General features: G+C 39.6%; 1 protein-coding gene across 12 annotated transcripts in view; it reads right to left on the bottom strand.

The window, feature by feature from the left end:
* Positions 1-16,631, bottom strand: part of VTCN1 (V-set domain containing T cell activation inhibitor 1) — a 97,661-nt gene that overhangs the window by 28,772 nt on the left and 52,258 nt on the right. For 4 of the 12 annotated variants that reach the window (XM_072644491.1, XM_072644487.1, XM_072644490.1 and 1 more), the window contains 2 exons: positions 763-907; positions 182-236 (listed from right to left, as the gene is read on the bottom strand). The exons of 4 other annotated variants lie outside the window; for them this stretch is intronic. In XM_072644491.1, coding sequence (XP_072500592.1) covers positions 182-201 — 20 coding nt within the window. In that variant the 5' untranslated portion in view covers positions 202-236; positions 763-907. The remainder of the gene's footprint in view (positions 1-181; positions 237-762; positions 908-16,631) is intronic. 4 more of the 12 variants (XM_072644493.1, XM_072644488.1, XM_072644492.1 and 1 more) reach the window with 2 other exon arrangements.

Genomic DNA, 16,631 nt, shown 5'->3' on the forward strand with positions numbered 1-16,631 from the left:
CAAAGACAATAAGACTATTCCTGACCTCAACAAATTTAGATTCTTCTGGGAGAATACAACATGTAGACAGACAAATGTCAGATATATATATATATATATAAAGTTAAAGACAAGTTTGGCAGGGAGGGAAAAGGGAAAAGGTAACATTGCCCTTGTCCTTTGAATCTTGCTCCTCTCCTACCTGTCTTCCCATGATGCCATAGTTGGATTGATTTATAAGGTTGCTTCCAAAGAACCTAAGCAAGGGGGAAGATAAATGAATTGGAGTCAATTCAAAAAACAAAAATCAAAAACCGCAAGTGACAATAGAGTGTGTGTGTTAGTGTTTTCATTTAAGAAAGTTAGTTTAATCTACTGGTGCAATTTTGTTAAATTGGACTCCTCCTAGAGGGAAGAGGGGGAAGTGATCCTTTGATTTTGGAATGTGACACTTAAAGTTTACAAACTGCATATAGTTCATTGGACTCATGTTCTCAGTCTGGCCAGCTAATCATTCTTGCTAAATCGGTGCAGTACAGAAAATACTGAATTTTATAGATCAAGATAAGTGTCTTTATATTCAGGAAACTGAGGAATGCCCAGATTCTGTTTTTTTTTCTGTTTGTTTCCATTTTGGTTTGATTAACTTGAATTCTTTTGTAAGTATACTTGTATTAAGTTTGGATTTGGTGGATCGCAAAATGTAATTGGAAGAAAGATGGGTTTTGGTATGATTTTAATATGATCCATTTTATAATGGGAGAGGGAGAGACAGGAACTGGCCTTCCTTCTGGGCATGAAGGAACAAAGGCACCAAAGCAGCAGGATACAGGATGGCCTCAATCTTCTGAGTTTCCAGGATCTGTACCTCACTGGATAGGAAAGTTGTATCCTCAAAAAGGAATGTGGTCTTGCAGACTCCTAGATCCTGTTAGGAGAGAAATAAGACCAATGCTGGGGGGCCTGGTAGGGGAAGGAAGAAGCATATTTAGGATTCCTCCCTTCTGGCTGATTTTCTAGCAGTTTCATATTAATTCTCTCAAGTTATTGTCAGTGAGGTCCAGCCAGAGCCATTTCACTTGAAAATCACTTTGAAATACAGTGGCAACTCTTATGAACAAAAGACACTTGGGGGAAGTTTGTGATATAACTAGGATATGGATTTATATTTTAACTATAATAGAAAATGGGGCTAAGTCTAAAGATGAGAGGGCTGTATGTGTTTGTTAAGAGCATGGGAGGATTCAATAAATAGAGTGAATGCTTTTTAGGATAACAAGAGAGAATTGGCCTTCATAAGATGAACCATTCTATCCACTGAGACTAGAGTAAAGATGTAGCAAGACTTTTGGAGAGACAGAAAGACTAGGGACAGCCACTGGGAAGATTATAGTGAGGAGTCTATCAAGGAGGAATGAAAGGATAGCTCTGCAGTGATGGACAGGGTGGTCATTTCAAACATTTATTGAGTTTGCATGGTTTGAAAAGTGCTGTACTGGATCCTGGAGATGATACAGAGACAGAGACATCTGTCATATGGAGGTGAGAACACTGAATTCTGAGCTTAAAGATCTGAACTGAAGTCTCTGCCTCTACTGCTTACTAACAGTATGACTATTTCACTTTTCGTCTTTCAGATTCCTCTTCTCTAAAACTGTGATAATACTGCTTTTCTCATGGGTTGTTGTGAAGGCTCATTATGATTGTATCTCACATGTGTGTGGTACTTTAAGGGTTTACAAGACATTTTACATACATTACTTAATTTATTCTAACAGCAGCCCTGTGAGGTAGATGCTTTTATCACCTCCATTTTTGTACATGGGGAAAGTGAGATTCAGAGAAGTTAAGCAGTTTGCCTAGGAACACAGAGCTAGTGAAATGCTAGAAGTGGAATTTTATTTCCTTATCGGGAGTTCAGTATTCTGAAGTTAAATGAGATGACATGTATAAAATGCTCTGTAAATGCTAAGACACTGTAAGCCTCCTGCTATCATTTCAGGCCTTAGGCTGTGACAGTCTCATAGATCTGAAGTTGGAGGAGACCTCAGAATCACATGTGCTTGAATGTTTCTACTAGCTGGATATTGCTTGGCTTAGCCTCTACAATTGAAGTCCTTCAACAGAATTTTTTCTTCCTTCATAGACTACTTCAGTGGATTACCTCTGCTTAAGCACTCATTCTCAACCTAAGTATTAGGAAATTGCAACCAAAGCTGGCCATTCCTTATGAATCATGAGGAAGTCTGCCTTTACAAACCATGGAATTATCATCCTGACTTTCAAGGAGTCAATGATGCAACTATGAAGGAGACATTCTCCAAAATCTTGGGATATCCCCATTTGAATAGCAGTAGACATCCTTTCCAATGCAGCTCTGAATGAGAATCCCTGACCAGGAGTGTTCTGAAAAAGACCCAGACTAATAATGGTATATTTGCATAAAGAGTGCTGAAAATCTCAACCCCATCCATAAAAGATTCTGCATTTGGGGTTCTGGAGATCACTGTAATATAAACTTTCTAATTTAGTTTGCTGCCCCCAACTTCAAACCCAAGATGTACCAAAGACAGTGACTCCACTAGTGCCTCCAGTATATTTCCTAGGTATTCATTTTAGATTTATGGCTTCACACTTGTTTGTGAGGACAGAAAACTTATCCAAGAAATAATGCAACATACCTGCAAGGAGCCCCTATGCGCTTTTGTGTATTATCAATGAAGGAACAGAGTGTCTTAGTCTGAACAGCTAGAGTCAGACATCCATTAAGTGCAGTCCATAAGATTCTACCATGCCCTGCTTTCCTCATTTGTTATAATTTGGAGGCAGCATGGTACAATGGAAGGAACACTTGCTCTGGAGTCAGAGGTCCTAGGTTCAAATTCTTCCTATAATAATTACTGTCTGTGCAATCTTGGGCAAGTCTCTTAACCTTCTTGGGTCCCAGTTTCCTCATCTGTAAAATGAGGAGATTGAACTAGATGGCCTATGAAGTCCCTTCCACTCTAGAGCTTTGATCTCATGCTTGGAATATTTCTTATTGACTAAGATCTTCACATGCCAGACTGGTACATTTATTAAGGGTTCTAGCTCCTTTTGTCTGTCTCAGAATTAAACCCAATAGCATCTAACTCCCCTGGACCATTCAGGACTGGCCTGCAAAATTCTGTGCAGGTTTCCTGACATTATTGTGGGTTTTGCATCTTCTCTCAGGAAGCCTGAGTAGTGAGGCAGGGAAACTGAAGCCTCAATATCCTTTATCTACTAAATTGGTTTGTCCACTATCAATAAACCCCATAATTAGATGAACTGAGTGTAATATGACTGTATAATGAATTGCATGACTGGACTAGTGGACCTACTTATCTATCCCTTACCCTATTACAGGATTAAGACATTTGCTTAATACACATCCCTTAGTACCCATCCTTTCCAACTTTTAGCAAGTTCCTCAGTCCTGCTAAGATCACCTGATGTTTGTTTAGAATTGATACTCCCTTGGGAGACAAGTTGGTCTAATTAAGAGCCATGGAAAGAGGTATCAGTAATCAGGGCAGTCGAACACATCGCGTAGCTGTTCTCTGCTGCCTGTAGAAACATCAAGGTGGAGATGATACAAAGAAAAAAGCTGCTTTCCCTTTTCTCCTCCATTGATTGACTTTTATTTTTCTTATCAAAAGAGCTTGAATTAGGCACTAACTCATCTTCCTCCTCTCCTCTCCAACCTACTCTTCCTCCTAAATTGCCTGCTTCTTTTGATGGCACCACTACCCTCCCAGTCACTTGGGTTCATTTTTCTCTCATTGCCCCATTCCCCCTCCTCTTTAGACCATTAATTTGGTTGCCATATCCTGGTGATTTAGCCTCCACAGCAGCTCTAGTCATTGCTGTCATTGCCATCACAGGAGTTTGGGTAGTTCTTTCCCTGACTATGGTAATAGCCTTTTCACTGAACTTCCTGCTTCCACTCTTTGCAGTCTGTATGTCACACAACTGCCAAAGCACACTTGGGTTTTTTTGAGTCCACATTCAGGACTTTAGCATAGCTATTGTCATTAAATTTCATTTCATTAGATTGAGCTCATTGGTTTGTTTTTTTTTTTAATGGGGTGGTGGTGGTATCTTTTGAGATCCCCATTTTATCATCCAAAAATATTAACTATAACTCCAAACTTTCTTATCCCTCCAAAACCTTCCTTTCATCTTCAAATTAGATAATGATGACAGCAACATCTTCAAATAATTGATATTAAACAGGATAGGATCAAGGACAGATTGTGATTGCCACTAGAGGCATTTTTCCGGGTAGATAATTCATTCTCTTCACTTTGGGGGTTTGATTATTCAGCCAGTCATAAATTCACCTTGGTGCACTATAATTTACCCCCTTATTTTACCATATTCTCTAAAGGGAGATTGCCCAAATTCCAGGCAGTGCCAATGCAGCAGAAAGAGGAGGAAGTGAGGCTAGCAAGCACCTGACATAAGAGACTCCTATCTGAGGAAAAAAGCTGTGGGAGATAAGACCTTGCTTCAAGGACACCTGCATCTTCCCCCTGTCAAGGAGTCTTTCCCACTTGGGAATGTTGCCACAACTCTCTCCTGGCTCTTTCCTGCTTATTTAGCGAAGTCTGGTTCAACCCACTAGAGCAACTTTTTGCCCCTCTTAGATCACAACAGCCCATACCCTCTTTTTCCAGGAGGACGTTTTCCTTCAGGTCTTATTTTTTTATCCCTACTCACTATTTTGTGTTGCCCTTTTCAATTCAATTCAACTGAGTTCAGCCAACATGGGTTAAGAGCCAGCTTTATGCAAATAGGCTCCCTATTATTATACTAGGTGCTAGGAAATAGAGACAAAGAATGAAACAATCCCTAAGCCCAAGGAATCTACATTCTATCAGGATAGTCAGTGTGTACATAAAATAATTATGTAATATGTTTTCAGAAAGAAAACAGCACTAACATTTGAGGGGATCAGAAAAGTCTTCAGTTAGGAAGCGGTGTGGTTAAGAGGTGATGGTGAGGACAGAGAGCATTCCAGACATGGAGGCAATTTGTGAGAAGTCATAAAGATAGTAATAGTTGCTATGTATAATGTATATAGAGAGACATATAGAATGCTTTGAGGTTTACAAAGCACTTTACACACATTTTACATCTGATCCTTTCAATAACCCTTTGAGGTAAGAGCTATTGATATCCCCAGTTTACGGATTAGGTGAAGCATCACATAGCTAGCATCTGAGGCAGCACTCAAACTTGGGTCTTTCTTAAGTGCCCTTTAGGTCACCTAACTGCCTAGACAGCACCTATAATTGAAAGAATAGCTACCAAACCAGTTTGACTGAAGTATAGAATCAGTGATTCAATACGTCATGGGAGATCATGTCAAAAACCTGGAAGAAATCCACATATGACATTTTTTACAGCATTCCCATAATTTATTAATCCTCTCCCAGGAAAATTAAATTAATGTTCCATGACCTGTTCTTAGTAAACCCATGTTGGCTTCTAGATAATACTTTCTAAATTCTCATCAACTATCTATTTAATAATCAATTCTAGAATTTTGCCTGTGACTGACATGAAATTCACAAGCCTACGTAGATGGCGGATGGAACAGTGAACTAAGTCACGTAGCCCAGCTGTCAAGGGCTGGCCCAACAGAACAACCACATGCCATCAGAGGAGAAGTTCGATCTGTCCATTTCAGATGCACCAGCACTGGCCTCCAGCCTGGGGCACTTAAGTTTGTCTCTTATACCCTGGATATTCCATACCCCTAGAGACCAGACTTCCCTGACACCTCAACACAAATTGTCATTGTTGCTCCTGCTCACCCACATTACCCACTGGAAGCCATTTCCCCATTCCTATTTTATTCTCTATCCCTGGACTGTATCCAAGAGAGACTTCTAGGTAGCATCATCATCATTTTGCTTGCCCCCATCCTATCTCCCAGATTCATTCTGCAAGGATTGCTGGTCATAATGTCCTTTTGACCAGAAATCAGAACAATATTTACTCATTTCCAGATTTTCAGCTGTACTCTTTGCCACAGTTTTTCAAGCATCATTAATTCCTCAGTGATTACATTAGTAAATCTCCTTTACCACCTGGGGTATTATTTGTCCAGGACACAAGACTTAAAGTTATTTAGTGATGCTAGGTGTTCTCATGTTATTTCCTCCCCCCATCTTCTATTCTGCTGCCCTCAAATGAGAGGGAATACAGGGAACGGATTACATATGTAAAGTGCTTTTCAAACATTAGAGTACCACATAAATGGTGCCCATCATTAACCTCATCATTATTACTAACTATATATTTTTTTCTGCCTTAAAAAATTTGCACTTAGAGAGTTCTTCTTTTCTCAATAAAGAAAATACTCACAGTGACTACCACAATGTCAACAGAAAGGATGAAAAACCCTGAAAATGAATACTGCTTATGATGACAAAGCTTGATCTTGGAGAAGAGTTGAAAAAATGAATCTCATTCCCCTTTCTTGCAGATGTGGCAGACTGTGGGCAAGGAACATCTGCATATGCTGACAGAAATGACTCATATGTTGGTTAGTTAGGCTGAAATGCCTTTTCTTTTCCTCTTTTAAAATCTGTATTATAGGTGGGAGAAGGAGAGAGATATATTTAGAAATAAAACTCATGTGAAAATAAGAGATAACAATACAAATAAGATTTTTTTCTTAGTGAGTGCCTTTTGTACATGCTTGATGTTGAACAGAATACTGAGTCGAGAATGTACCATTACTTTCTTTGTCTTTCTGTTATGTTTATGGTTTCATCTTTCTTCATCTTTATTTTGGCATAACCAATATTGTTAGGATCCTGAAAGTTCAGCTATCTCGTCTCTCTATAGAAATAGAAAGAGATTTAAAAATAAAGACAGCTAAGAAATATAAATTATCTGACTTGACTATTAAGTTTAATATACTGAATAAGATGAGAATATTCTGTTAAAAGAGACAGAAGGAGAAAGAAAGAACCTCTAAGCCTTCTGCTAACCTGGATGGAGAACAGCACAAGTTGCCCAGAAAAAAGGAGCCAGCACCACACAGAGGAGCCAACGGACCACAGAGTCTGCCATCTTTGCTCTTGGATGGATCTTCACCTGGGGCATTTTCAAGAATTATTGGAACTCTGGGTAGAGGAATGGGTTTTCTTGATTTTCCAAAGATTCAGAGGTTAATCGTTTCCGTATTTATTACCATGCTAAGTCTATTCTCTGCTGTTTTCATTAGCTAGGGGCCCAGTTGGGATTAAACAATCTGCAACATATACTTAAGCTTAAGATACTTAAGGGTTTCTCTGGATGGGTGTGTAGGTGGAGATGGAAAAGCAAGACAAAATAACTTTGTGGGAGGTTTCCCAAAATTGTACTGGGGTCCTCAATAGGGATATTAGGGTTACATCTATATTTGAGTTTTCTCTCAAATCTTGAAAATCACACCCCTAACTATGAACACACAGTTAAGAGAGGCATTTTATGATTATAGATAAGATAACATTCATAGAATATTATTGTTCTCTTAGGTAAAATTATTTAAACTCTTTAAAAACCCTTACTCTATTATACTTTTGGGTAGCCATCCAGCTTTATTTTTGTTACCAGCTACGTTGTTCTAATTTTCTCTGATCCTTTTTTGAAATTGAGCCCTTTTTGTATTTCCTTGATGCTATTATAAAAACAATAGCTAGCATTTATAGGACACTTTAAGTTTTGCAAAGCACTCTACAGATATTATCTCATTTGATCCTCACAACAACCCTGGGAAATAGATATGATTAATATTCCCACTTTGCAGATGAGGAAACACAGAGCTTAAATAACCTACTCAGGTCATAAGGTCTACTATAGATCTGAGGCCAAATTTGAGCTCAAGTGTTTCTGACTCTGCCATTTACATAATATCAATCACATATATCTGTATATTTACATAAATAATGCATATATATATACACATTTATACATATAGAGTGTGCTAAGTACAGAACACATAGAAACTGTCTTTGTTTTTCAATAATTTCAATGAATTCTTTTCTCATCTTTTTGTCTTTTTCAAAGCTGACCAGAACTGAGTTACTAGGTTTCAGAAGTGAAAAGAATGAAGAGAGCAGGGTGAATTGCCTTTGGAAAATAGTCCTGTGCTTGCCAATGACCCAAGCTTCTCTCTGAAACAAAAAACTCCTATTTAAAAAAAAAAATCTGCATTTAATGAAAGAGAAAGATTTCTACATTTTTAAAAGCCTAAATTTTTTGGCACCAAAGAACATGGCAGTCTCTAAATTTTCAAGTTACACAGAGGACAATGGAGAGTCCTATGGTGGACATAAATAGACTATAGTGTAAGATCAGTGACCACTTGAATGCAAGAAGTGGTGGGAAAGACAGCATCCAAGGGATGGATGGCCAGGAAAGGAAGTTGCTGGTCACATAGCAGAACAGCAGAGAAGAGGTGGACAGCCAGATTGCTAAGTCAGATCCCTGAATGTGGGCTTTCTTTGGGATACATGTCTAGTAATGGTATTGCTGCATCAAAGGGTATTCATAATTTAGTGATTTAGGGCTATAAGAAATGACAAAGAGGATAGATTCAGAAAAACTTTGAAAGATTTATATGGACTCATGAAATGAGCAGAATCGGGAGTATATTTCTACAATGACTACAACCTTGTAAAAGAAAATAACTTCGAAAGGCTACAGAACTGATAAGGGCAACGAACAGCCATAATTCCAAGGACTACTGATGAAGTATGCTACCTACCTCCTGACAGAGAGGGATGGACTCAGTAGAGAATGAAACATATATTTTAGGACATGGGGGCATGGCCAGTGTAGGAATTTGTGTCATAGGACTATCTATATTTTTTCTGAAAGACATTTCCTTATTTTTTTTATAGGGGGAAAAAAGGAGTAGAGTTATATATACTATACCACCCTGAGACATTGGCACAAAGGTACTATATAAATCCAAGTTAATATTCAGCCAGTTGTGTTGGAAAGCTCTCCATAGGTCTGTGTGGTATGAGAGATTCCTCCACCACAGGAAGAAATATTGAAACAAAAGGAAAATGTGTTCATAGGATCATAGATTTCGAGTCGAAAGGAACCTTAGAGACCACCTAGTAAAACCTACTATTTTTCAGAAAAACAAAACAAAAATTAGGACCCTCTGGGGTTCAGTGGCTTGTACGAGATCATCTAGATAGCAAATACAAGAAAGCTTTGAACCCAGGTCTTCTCACTCCAGACCTGGCACTTTTTCCATTATACCATACTTCTTTTAGTAACTCTATAGGATTTACTGCTTTGAGTTAATGGACCAACACGGGAGAATTAGGCTGAAAATTCCCATTTGTTAAATGTAAATTGATACCTTTGATCAAGTAGACTTTGTGCATGAAAACTAATCTATTTTATTCTTAAACTTGTTCTATTTCAAACCCTCCCCCTGATTGCCTGTAAAGCACACATTAGTATCCCATCATCCTTATGCATCTTGTTGTGGAAAAGTAGACAACATAAGACAAAAGTCAATACAAAGTTGATTACCAGGCCTCCCTAATCATACATGTCCTTCCCTTTCTTCATCACTTTCATTGGCAAAGATTCCTTCTCAGATACCATTTCTTAGTAACCAGCATACATCAGAGCTTACACACATGTAAACAAAGCAAGTAAACACAGTGCAAGGTATAAATTGAGTCTCCTGTGTAAAACTTCCCCCCAATGTTCTATCAAACAAAAGAGCATTTGTTAAGCCCATAGCACCATGCCTGACAGAGCAGAGATTTAATAAATGCTTGTCCCCTTCCCATCCCTTTCCCTTGTCCATTATGTTGGAAAGTTTGAACTAAAACCAGTCTAAATTGTGGTTTCAACCCTAGATCATGGAGATCATTAGTTTCAAAGGGTTTGATGGCTGGAACTGAGTACAATTTATTTTAAAATGTGTTGTCTTGATGACTTGTCAGCCCAGTAATCAGTTTCTCCTTGTTGATGAAAATCAGGTTCAGAATAGCCTTTTTACTTATTAGTTGAAGAGTGAAATTATCATTACAGTAATCCAGATTTATGAGAGAGACAGAGACAGAGACAGAGACAGAGAGAACGTACATACTTTAGCAGATGTCCAGATAATTTTCTTCCCTTACCACTAACAGCAAGAGGCAGATGGGATGGTGGATAAAGCATTGACATCACAGTAAGACCTAGTTCAAGTCCTCCCTCTGAGGGACTGTGCTGACTTTTTGACTCAGCAATTCACCTCCTTCCTCAGTGCTCTGGGCACCTCTCTAAGACTAAGTCACAGGAATAGTGCTGACCTGCATTGGTGAAGTGAGTTTCTTTATTTCACCAGGGAATTGTCTATATCAGAAAAATTACAGCCCAGATCCAGTCCTTATCTCTATCACAATGAGATCATGCCTCTGTACTAGGCTTACAATCTGTTTCCCCATATTTCATCTATGTTCTCTGTCTGTCCCATATTCCTAATATACAATGTTACTCCACCACCCCTATTTTACTGATCCCATTGCTTTGACATAAAACAAATCTTTCCAGAACCATGTTCTAGTCATGTGTTCAACCTTGCCACATCTCCGTGATACTTATTAGGTAAAATTTATTTCATTTCAGTAGTATAATGAGTCTATTTCCCATTTTATTTCTCTTCAGTATATCCCTTTATGCCTGTTCCTCCCACTCCCATAATCTAGCTTACTTTCCATTTCCAGATGCAATTTTTTTCTCTTTATGCATTGCACAAATGTATCTAGAACATCTTTCATTTTGTCTTGCATTTTATCTCTCTCTCTTGGGGAAGGTAGCCAGGTATGGTAGAACAGGCACTAGCTCTGGAATTAGGGGACTAGGTTCAAATCCTATCCCTGATGTGGACCATGATACCTTGAGCGAGCCACTGGGCCTCAGTTTCCTTATCTGTAGGCTGGATGGATTTTAAGATTTCTTCCAAATCCAGATTTGTGATTCTATGATCTCTAACTCTTTCTAGAGTTGTTGAAATGTGCTACTAATTCAGGTAATCCAAACCACAGACTCTCTCCCCATAATGTTTAACAAGTATTTCCTATCCTCCTCCCCAAGTCAGATAGTAGAAATACCAAACCCATTATGGTCCTCAGAAAGCTAGCCACCTGTATCCTTTTTGTGGATGGCAATGTTCTTATTATTCTCCTAGTATGGTCTGTGTAGATTTTTTTAAACATATTTTTGTCTCAGCTCCTACCAGTTTCTACCAGGAAAACTTCCTTTTTCCCTTCTCTGTTGTATTTTAATTGAGTCACACCAGCATGGATTAACCATATAATTTATTAATAACCATAGAAACAAAGATGAATGAGACCAAATACCTTAAAATATAATAGGGACTAAGCATTTGAAGTTCCCCCCCCCCCAGATCTGTATAGGCTCAGGAATTCCAAGCACACCATTTTAGTACTTCAATTCAGAGCTCTTCCTCTTACTGTTGCAGGGAAGGAGAAGTATTCACCACTCATGAAGTTCTGATTGTCAAGGTACGGTAGATCCTCCACCACTCCTGATTCTGCTGCTTTGCAGAAGAGCTCTTTATATCACCAAGTTCAGTGGAAGTGGGCCCCCATACCCAGTGCTTTTGGATCTACCCGTAGCCAGGGCCCCATGTTTCCCTCTCTTTTAAAGATGGAATGTTGATTGCATCCTGCATCACTTCCTCCTTGCGACTAATCTGCCTCTCCTACTTTTTAGCTCTTTGTCCTCTTAGCAGCGTAGCCATTCCCCAGTGTCTCCCTCGGGAGGTAGGCATGCTCTCTTTTGGCTTTTTAAGAAAGGTTATGGGTAGGGCCAACTCAAGTGAGACGTGGAAATGATTGATGCTCATGAGCTGAGAGCATAGGTATAACTCCTCCTACCCAAATTTCTCCATGGTGCCTACAAATGTGCTCAGGGTTCTCTTGTTCTTTTTGAAAAAACAAAACAAAACAAACAAACAACAACCCTTAACTCTTCCATCCCAGAATCACAGAATATGAGAGTTGGAATGACCAACTGTGGCCATCTAGTCCAACTATTACACAAAAGGAACCCATACTATAACATACCCAACAAGTCACCCCCCAGCCTCTGCTTATAAACTCTAAGAAGGGTGAACCCCTCAGCTCTTTTTGTACCTGGTATGGCATTTTATAGAGTGGGCATCTTAAAATTAAAACAGTTGTCAAGGGAATATAATGTGGAAGAGAGACAATGTGGTATAAAGGGGGGAACAGCCTCACCCAGGCTGGAAGACTTGGGTTTGAGAAAAATGATTATTTCTCTCTTGTATCAATAACTAATTATTGAATCAGGACCAAGGTTTTTCCTTTTTCTACTTTCTCATCCATGTGGGAAATCCTGGGCGAAGACTTACCCAAGCTAAGATTTAATCAGACAGTAGAAAACATTCTAAGTTTAGGCTAATGGGGGAATTCCTGCTCATTGTGTTTATTCAAACAGGAAAATGTAGATTCTCCCTTTTAATCAGATATGTGATATGGTAATTGATAAGTCTCTTTGACCACGACTTGGGTGATTCCCCCCAAGATCTCCACTGGAATATAACTCACCTCATTATCATATTCATTCTCTCATTAATTGTTAATCAATCAGAGTTGATTGCTTCCCTCAGGAACAACTGCTCTTGCAAGAGCATATAAACTGTGAGCCTACCACCATGATGGGATCTTTGGCATTTGAGAGTGCTACTGGCCTATTTTATTAAAATACTAATATTATTAATAAAATGGCTAATTACCCAGAAATTATGTCTCTCAATCTTTTTAAAAGCCACAGGTTCTAGTCCTGATTCTGAATTGTCAAGTCTCGTCATTTCTCAGTGCCCTCAACACCTCTCCAAGACCACAAAATACAGATAAGTTTCTGACATGCATTGTGAAAGGGGGGTTTCCACACTGGGAGTTCCCTACACCAATATAATTATAGGTCTGTGCTAGGCACGGGAAAATATAAAAAGGGGAAAAAAAAGTCTCCTTTCTTGAGACAACTGTAGTGGAATAGTTGTAATGGAACCTTGGCCAGAGAAGAAAGTATTCACTACTCCATCCTTCTCTTCCATTTTGTTTTGGTTCCAGAAAGCATCATTTCTGCCCCTCAGTGTTGGCATGATGTGGAATCCTTTCCCAGCACTCCCTCTTACCCTTTCCACCTCCTGATAATGACCAGTAGAGGGAGCACTTTGTCTTGCTTCACTGGCTCTACTCAAACTTCTCTTGAATCTCTTACTCTATCTGAAACCATCACTGATGACCATGCATTAAATGGGGAATGGGAGAAAAGGGTCAGGGCTAAAAGTAGAGGAAGATATATTAATATAATAAGTTATCATACTTATCTATTCCCTAGTAATGTGTGCTTTTAAAGTCTGTCTTTTATTACTAATATTCCCATATGTCAACCATCAGCTCTATATTCTTTCTTGTTTAGACCATGCCCACAGCTACTCCACCCTTCCCCATGTACCTGTTCCTCCTGGTTTTCTAGGCAGTCCCCTGACCCTGCCTGGCGTGGCTGGCCAATGTGCTTAGGGTCCATCCATGGGACCAGTAGGGTCTTGGCAAAGGATAAAAGTTGCCAGCACATCTTCCTGGTTGTTTACATGGGTGAGCCCCAGGGCCTTTAGTTTGTATTTGACATTTACTTTATAATGTAACTGATGATACATCACTTAATCAGCCCTGTTGGATCCCTTTCCTTTCTCAAGAGAAAGGAAAAAAAGAATTATTCTCTTAACAGAATTTTCCCAAGGAAATTTCCATTACTAGATGAAAATCGACAAAATTGACCTTGACCTTTGTAGTTTTCCACAGATGAAACAAACATGATCATCTTTACAAAATAAAGTCTGCCTGACCTCCTGCTTTATTCCCACAGCCTTCAGCAATCAGTATTTTTAAAAGGATATCAAAAATAATGAGGAAAGCTATAGTTTTGTGAAAGCACTAGAGAACTGAGAGTGAGGAGACATAGGCTATAATCTTGTTTGAGCCTCTTGGCAGCTGTGTGACCTTCAGTAAGTCACTTCCACTTTTGGGCTGCAGTTTCTTTATCTGTAAAATACATGGATTGCCAGGAAGTCAAAGACAGAAAGAATGATATCTTACACTAAAATATAAGAGCATTTTTTATAGTAACAAAGAATCCGAAACAAAGTAGATCCCATCATTTGAGAAATGGCTAAAAATTATGGTTCATGAATATTGAATATGAATACTGTGCTATATATGTGTTCGTCCTTCATTGCCGAAGAAGACCATGCCATCAGAGAAATGATGACATGACTTGCACTTGACATTGTTTTGAGTGAGGGAGGGCTGTGCAGGTCACCAGCCTCATTTCTTCTCCAGAGCCATCTGAATCCAGTGAGCAGATATTCATCAGGATGACTGGAGATGACCCAAGATGAGGCAATTGGGGTTAAGTGACTTGCCCAAGGTCACACAGCTAGTGAGTGTCAAGTGTCTGAGGTAAGATTTGAACTCAGGTCCTCCTGACTCCTGCACTGGTGCTCTATCCACTGCACCACCTAGCTGCCCCAACTATGTTATGAGAAACTATGTATATGAAGAGTTTACAGAAAGATAGGATGAATTATATGAACTGATACAAACTCAAGTAAGCAGAACCAAGAAAAGAATATACATCTAGCAGGTCAAGTAGTTGTTTATGCTCTAGGAAGCTAGTATTGATGAACTGGAACTAATTCCCTTTATTTGGCTTCCACCCTTTGTGTGGGTGGTACCATTCTTTCCCTGAGGCCATCTTCAGTCATCCCAATCTATATCTTGTCACTGGACCTAAATGGCTCCAGAGGAGAGTGAGGGGCTGGTGACTTTGCACAGCTCTCCCTCACTTAAATCTAATTCACTTGTAAGTCATGGCATCACCTTCCTAATGTCCCTCCTCTTCAAGAATGAAAGAACAGACAACAACCTGTGAGTATTAGTAACTGCCTCATTGGCACCCAATTGGCCAGTTCGAGTTGGGCAACACAGCTCCTTCTTTCCTTTCTTTCTTCCTTTCTTCCTTCTCTCTCTCCCTCCCTGCCTCCCTCCCTCCTTCTCTTCCTCCCTCTTCTCCCTCTGTGCATATAGGGAATCATACCCTTACCTATGGGTTCTCTGCCCAAAGGAATATAAATTTTGATCACTGATCAAAGATACCTCACAAGATATCTTGGGGTTTAAGGGCTAGATTTCTTCAGGACCATATCTTAAACCAGACCCACACAACTTGGCAGTACATAGGGGCCAAAATTTAAATAGGCTAAACTTCGTTGGGCCACAGGTGGTTTTTTTAGTGGCTCACTTTCTAAGTAAAGGTAACTAGAGACAAACTGACATTGGTTGGTTGCCGAGGGCCATGTAACAAACAGGAGAAACTTTGATGGGCACAGGTGGCATGTGGACTGTATGTTGTGCCAGCTTACTTTAAATCCAGATTATTCTGGTTTTCATTGATTGGTCAACAACAGATCCCAGCCCAAGCCTCACTTGGTCATTGTTTGGGTCCTATGACTCAGAGTGAGTGTAAATAGCAATTATTTCTGTTTTTCCAGAAACCCTCAGAGTCTTCCCCTCCCAGAATGATTTTTTTTTTTTGGACTAGGTAAAAGAGGCCATTCTTTGCCTCGTTTCTTACCTAGCCTTAATCACTGAATAAGTGTTGCCTCAGTCAAACTGAGACCTGTGAAAGACCTTAACTTAAAAAGATATGGTTTTCCACTGTATCTAGGGCCATCTCTAGTTGTCCTGACCTATATCTTGCCATTGGACCAAAATGACTTCAGAGGAGAAAGTAGGGCTCATGACCTTGGACAATCCTCCTTCACTTAAATCCAATTCACTTGCAAGTCATGGCATCATCTTGCTGATGTCATGGTCCTCTTCAAGAACTGACAAGTAACAACTACTCTTCCCTAGCTTTCTCCCTCTTTCTTCCCCTTGAGTATGACCTCTTCCCTAGTCATTCCCCCTGAAGGTGAAGTTTTTCTTTTAAACCTGAGAAGAAATAATGAGAAAATGGAAGTTAATAAAGTAATCACAAACCACTTTCCACCAGTATTGCTAAGCTTTTTTGTCTGGGACTAGCCAGCATCCATGTTTTCTCTCTGATTTTGGGAGGCGATACAAATGAGAACCAACTTCTCTCTTTTGTACAACTCTGAGCCCCTATGATGACAAAGCTTAGCAGTTATTTTAAAAACTCTCTCTCCCTCCCTCTCTCTCCCTGTCTCCCCCTCCCTCTCTCTCCCTCCCTCTCTCTCCCTGTCTCTCCCTCCCTCTCTCTCCCTCTCTCTCCCCTCCCTCCCTCTCCCCCTCCCTCTCTCTCTCTCTCCCTCTCTCTCTCTCTCTTTCCCCTCCTTCAGCCTTCAGTACCCTACCACCTGATACCTCTCACTTCGCCATAGTTGCATAAACGAGTCATTCACTGGTTAACCACTTTATTGCAAAAAGAAACAACAAAATAGAAAATAAAACAAACTGTTACGAAATAGGGATTGAGAAATATGCTTATTTCCCTCCTGAGAAAATGAAATGGGAAAGTACAAATTCATCACGTCTATTCTC

This window comes from Notamacropus eugenii, chromosome 2 (assembly GCF_028372415.1).
Source record: "Notamacropus eugenii isolate mMacEug1 chromosome 2, mMacEug1.pri_v2, whole genome shotgun sequence".
NCBI classification, from domain to species: Eukaryota; Metazoa; Chordata; class Mammalia; order Diprotodontia; family Macropodidae; genus Notamacropus; species Notamacropus eugenii.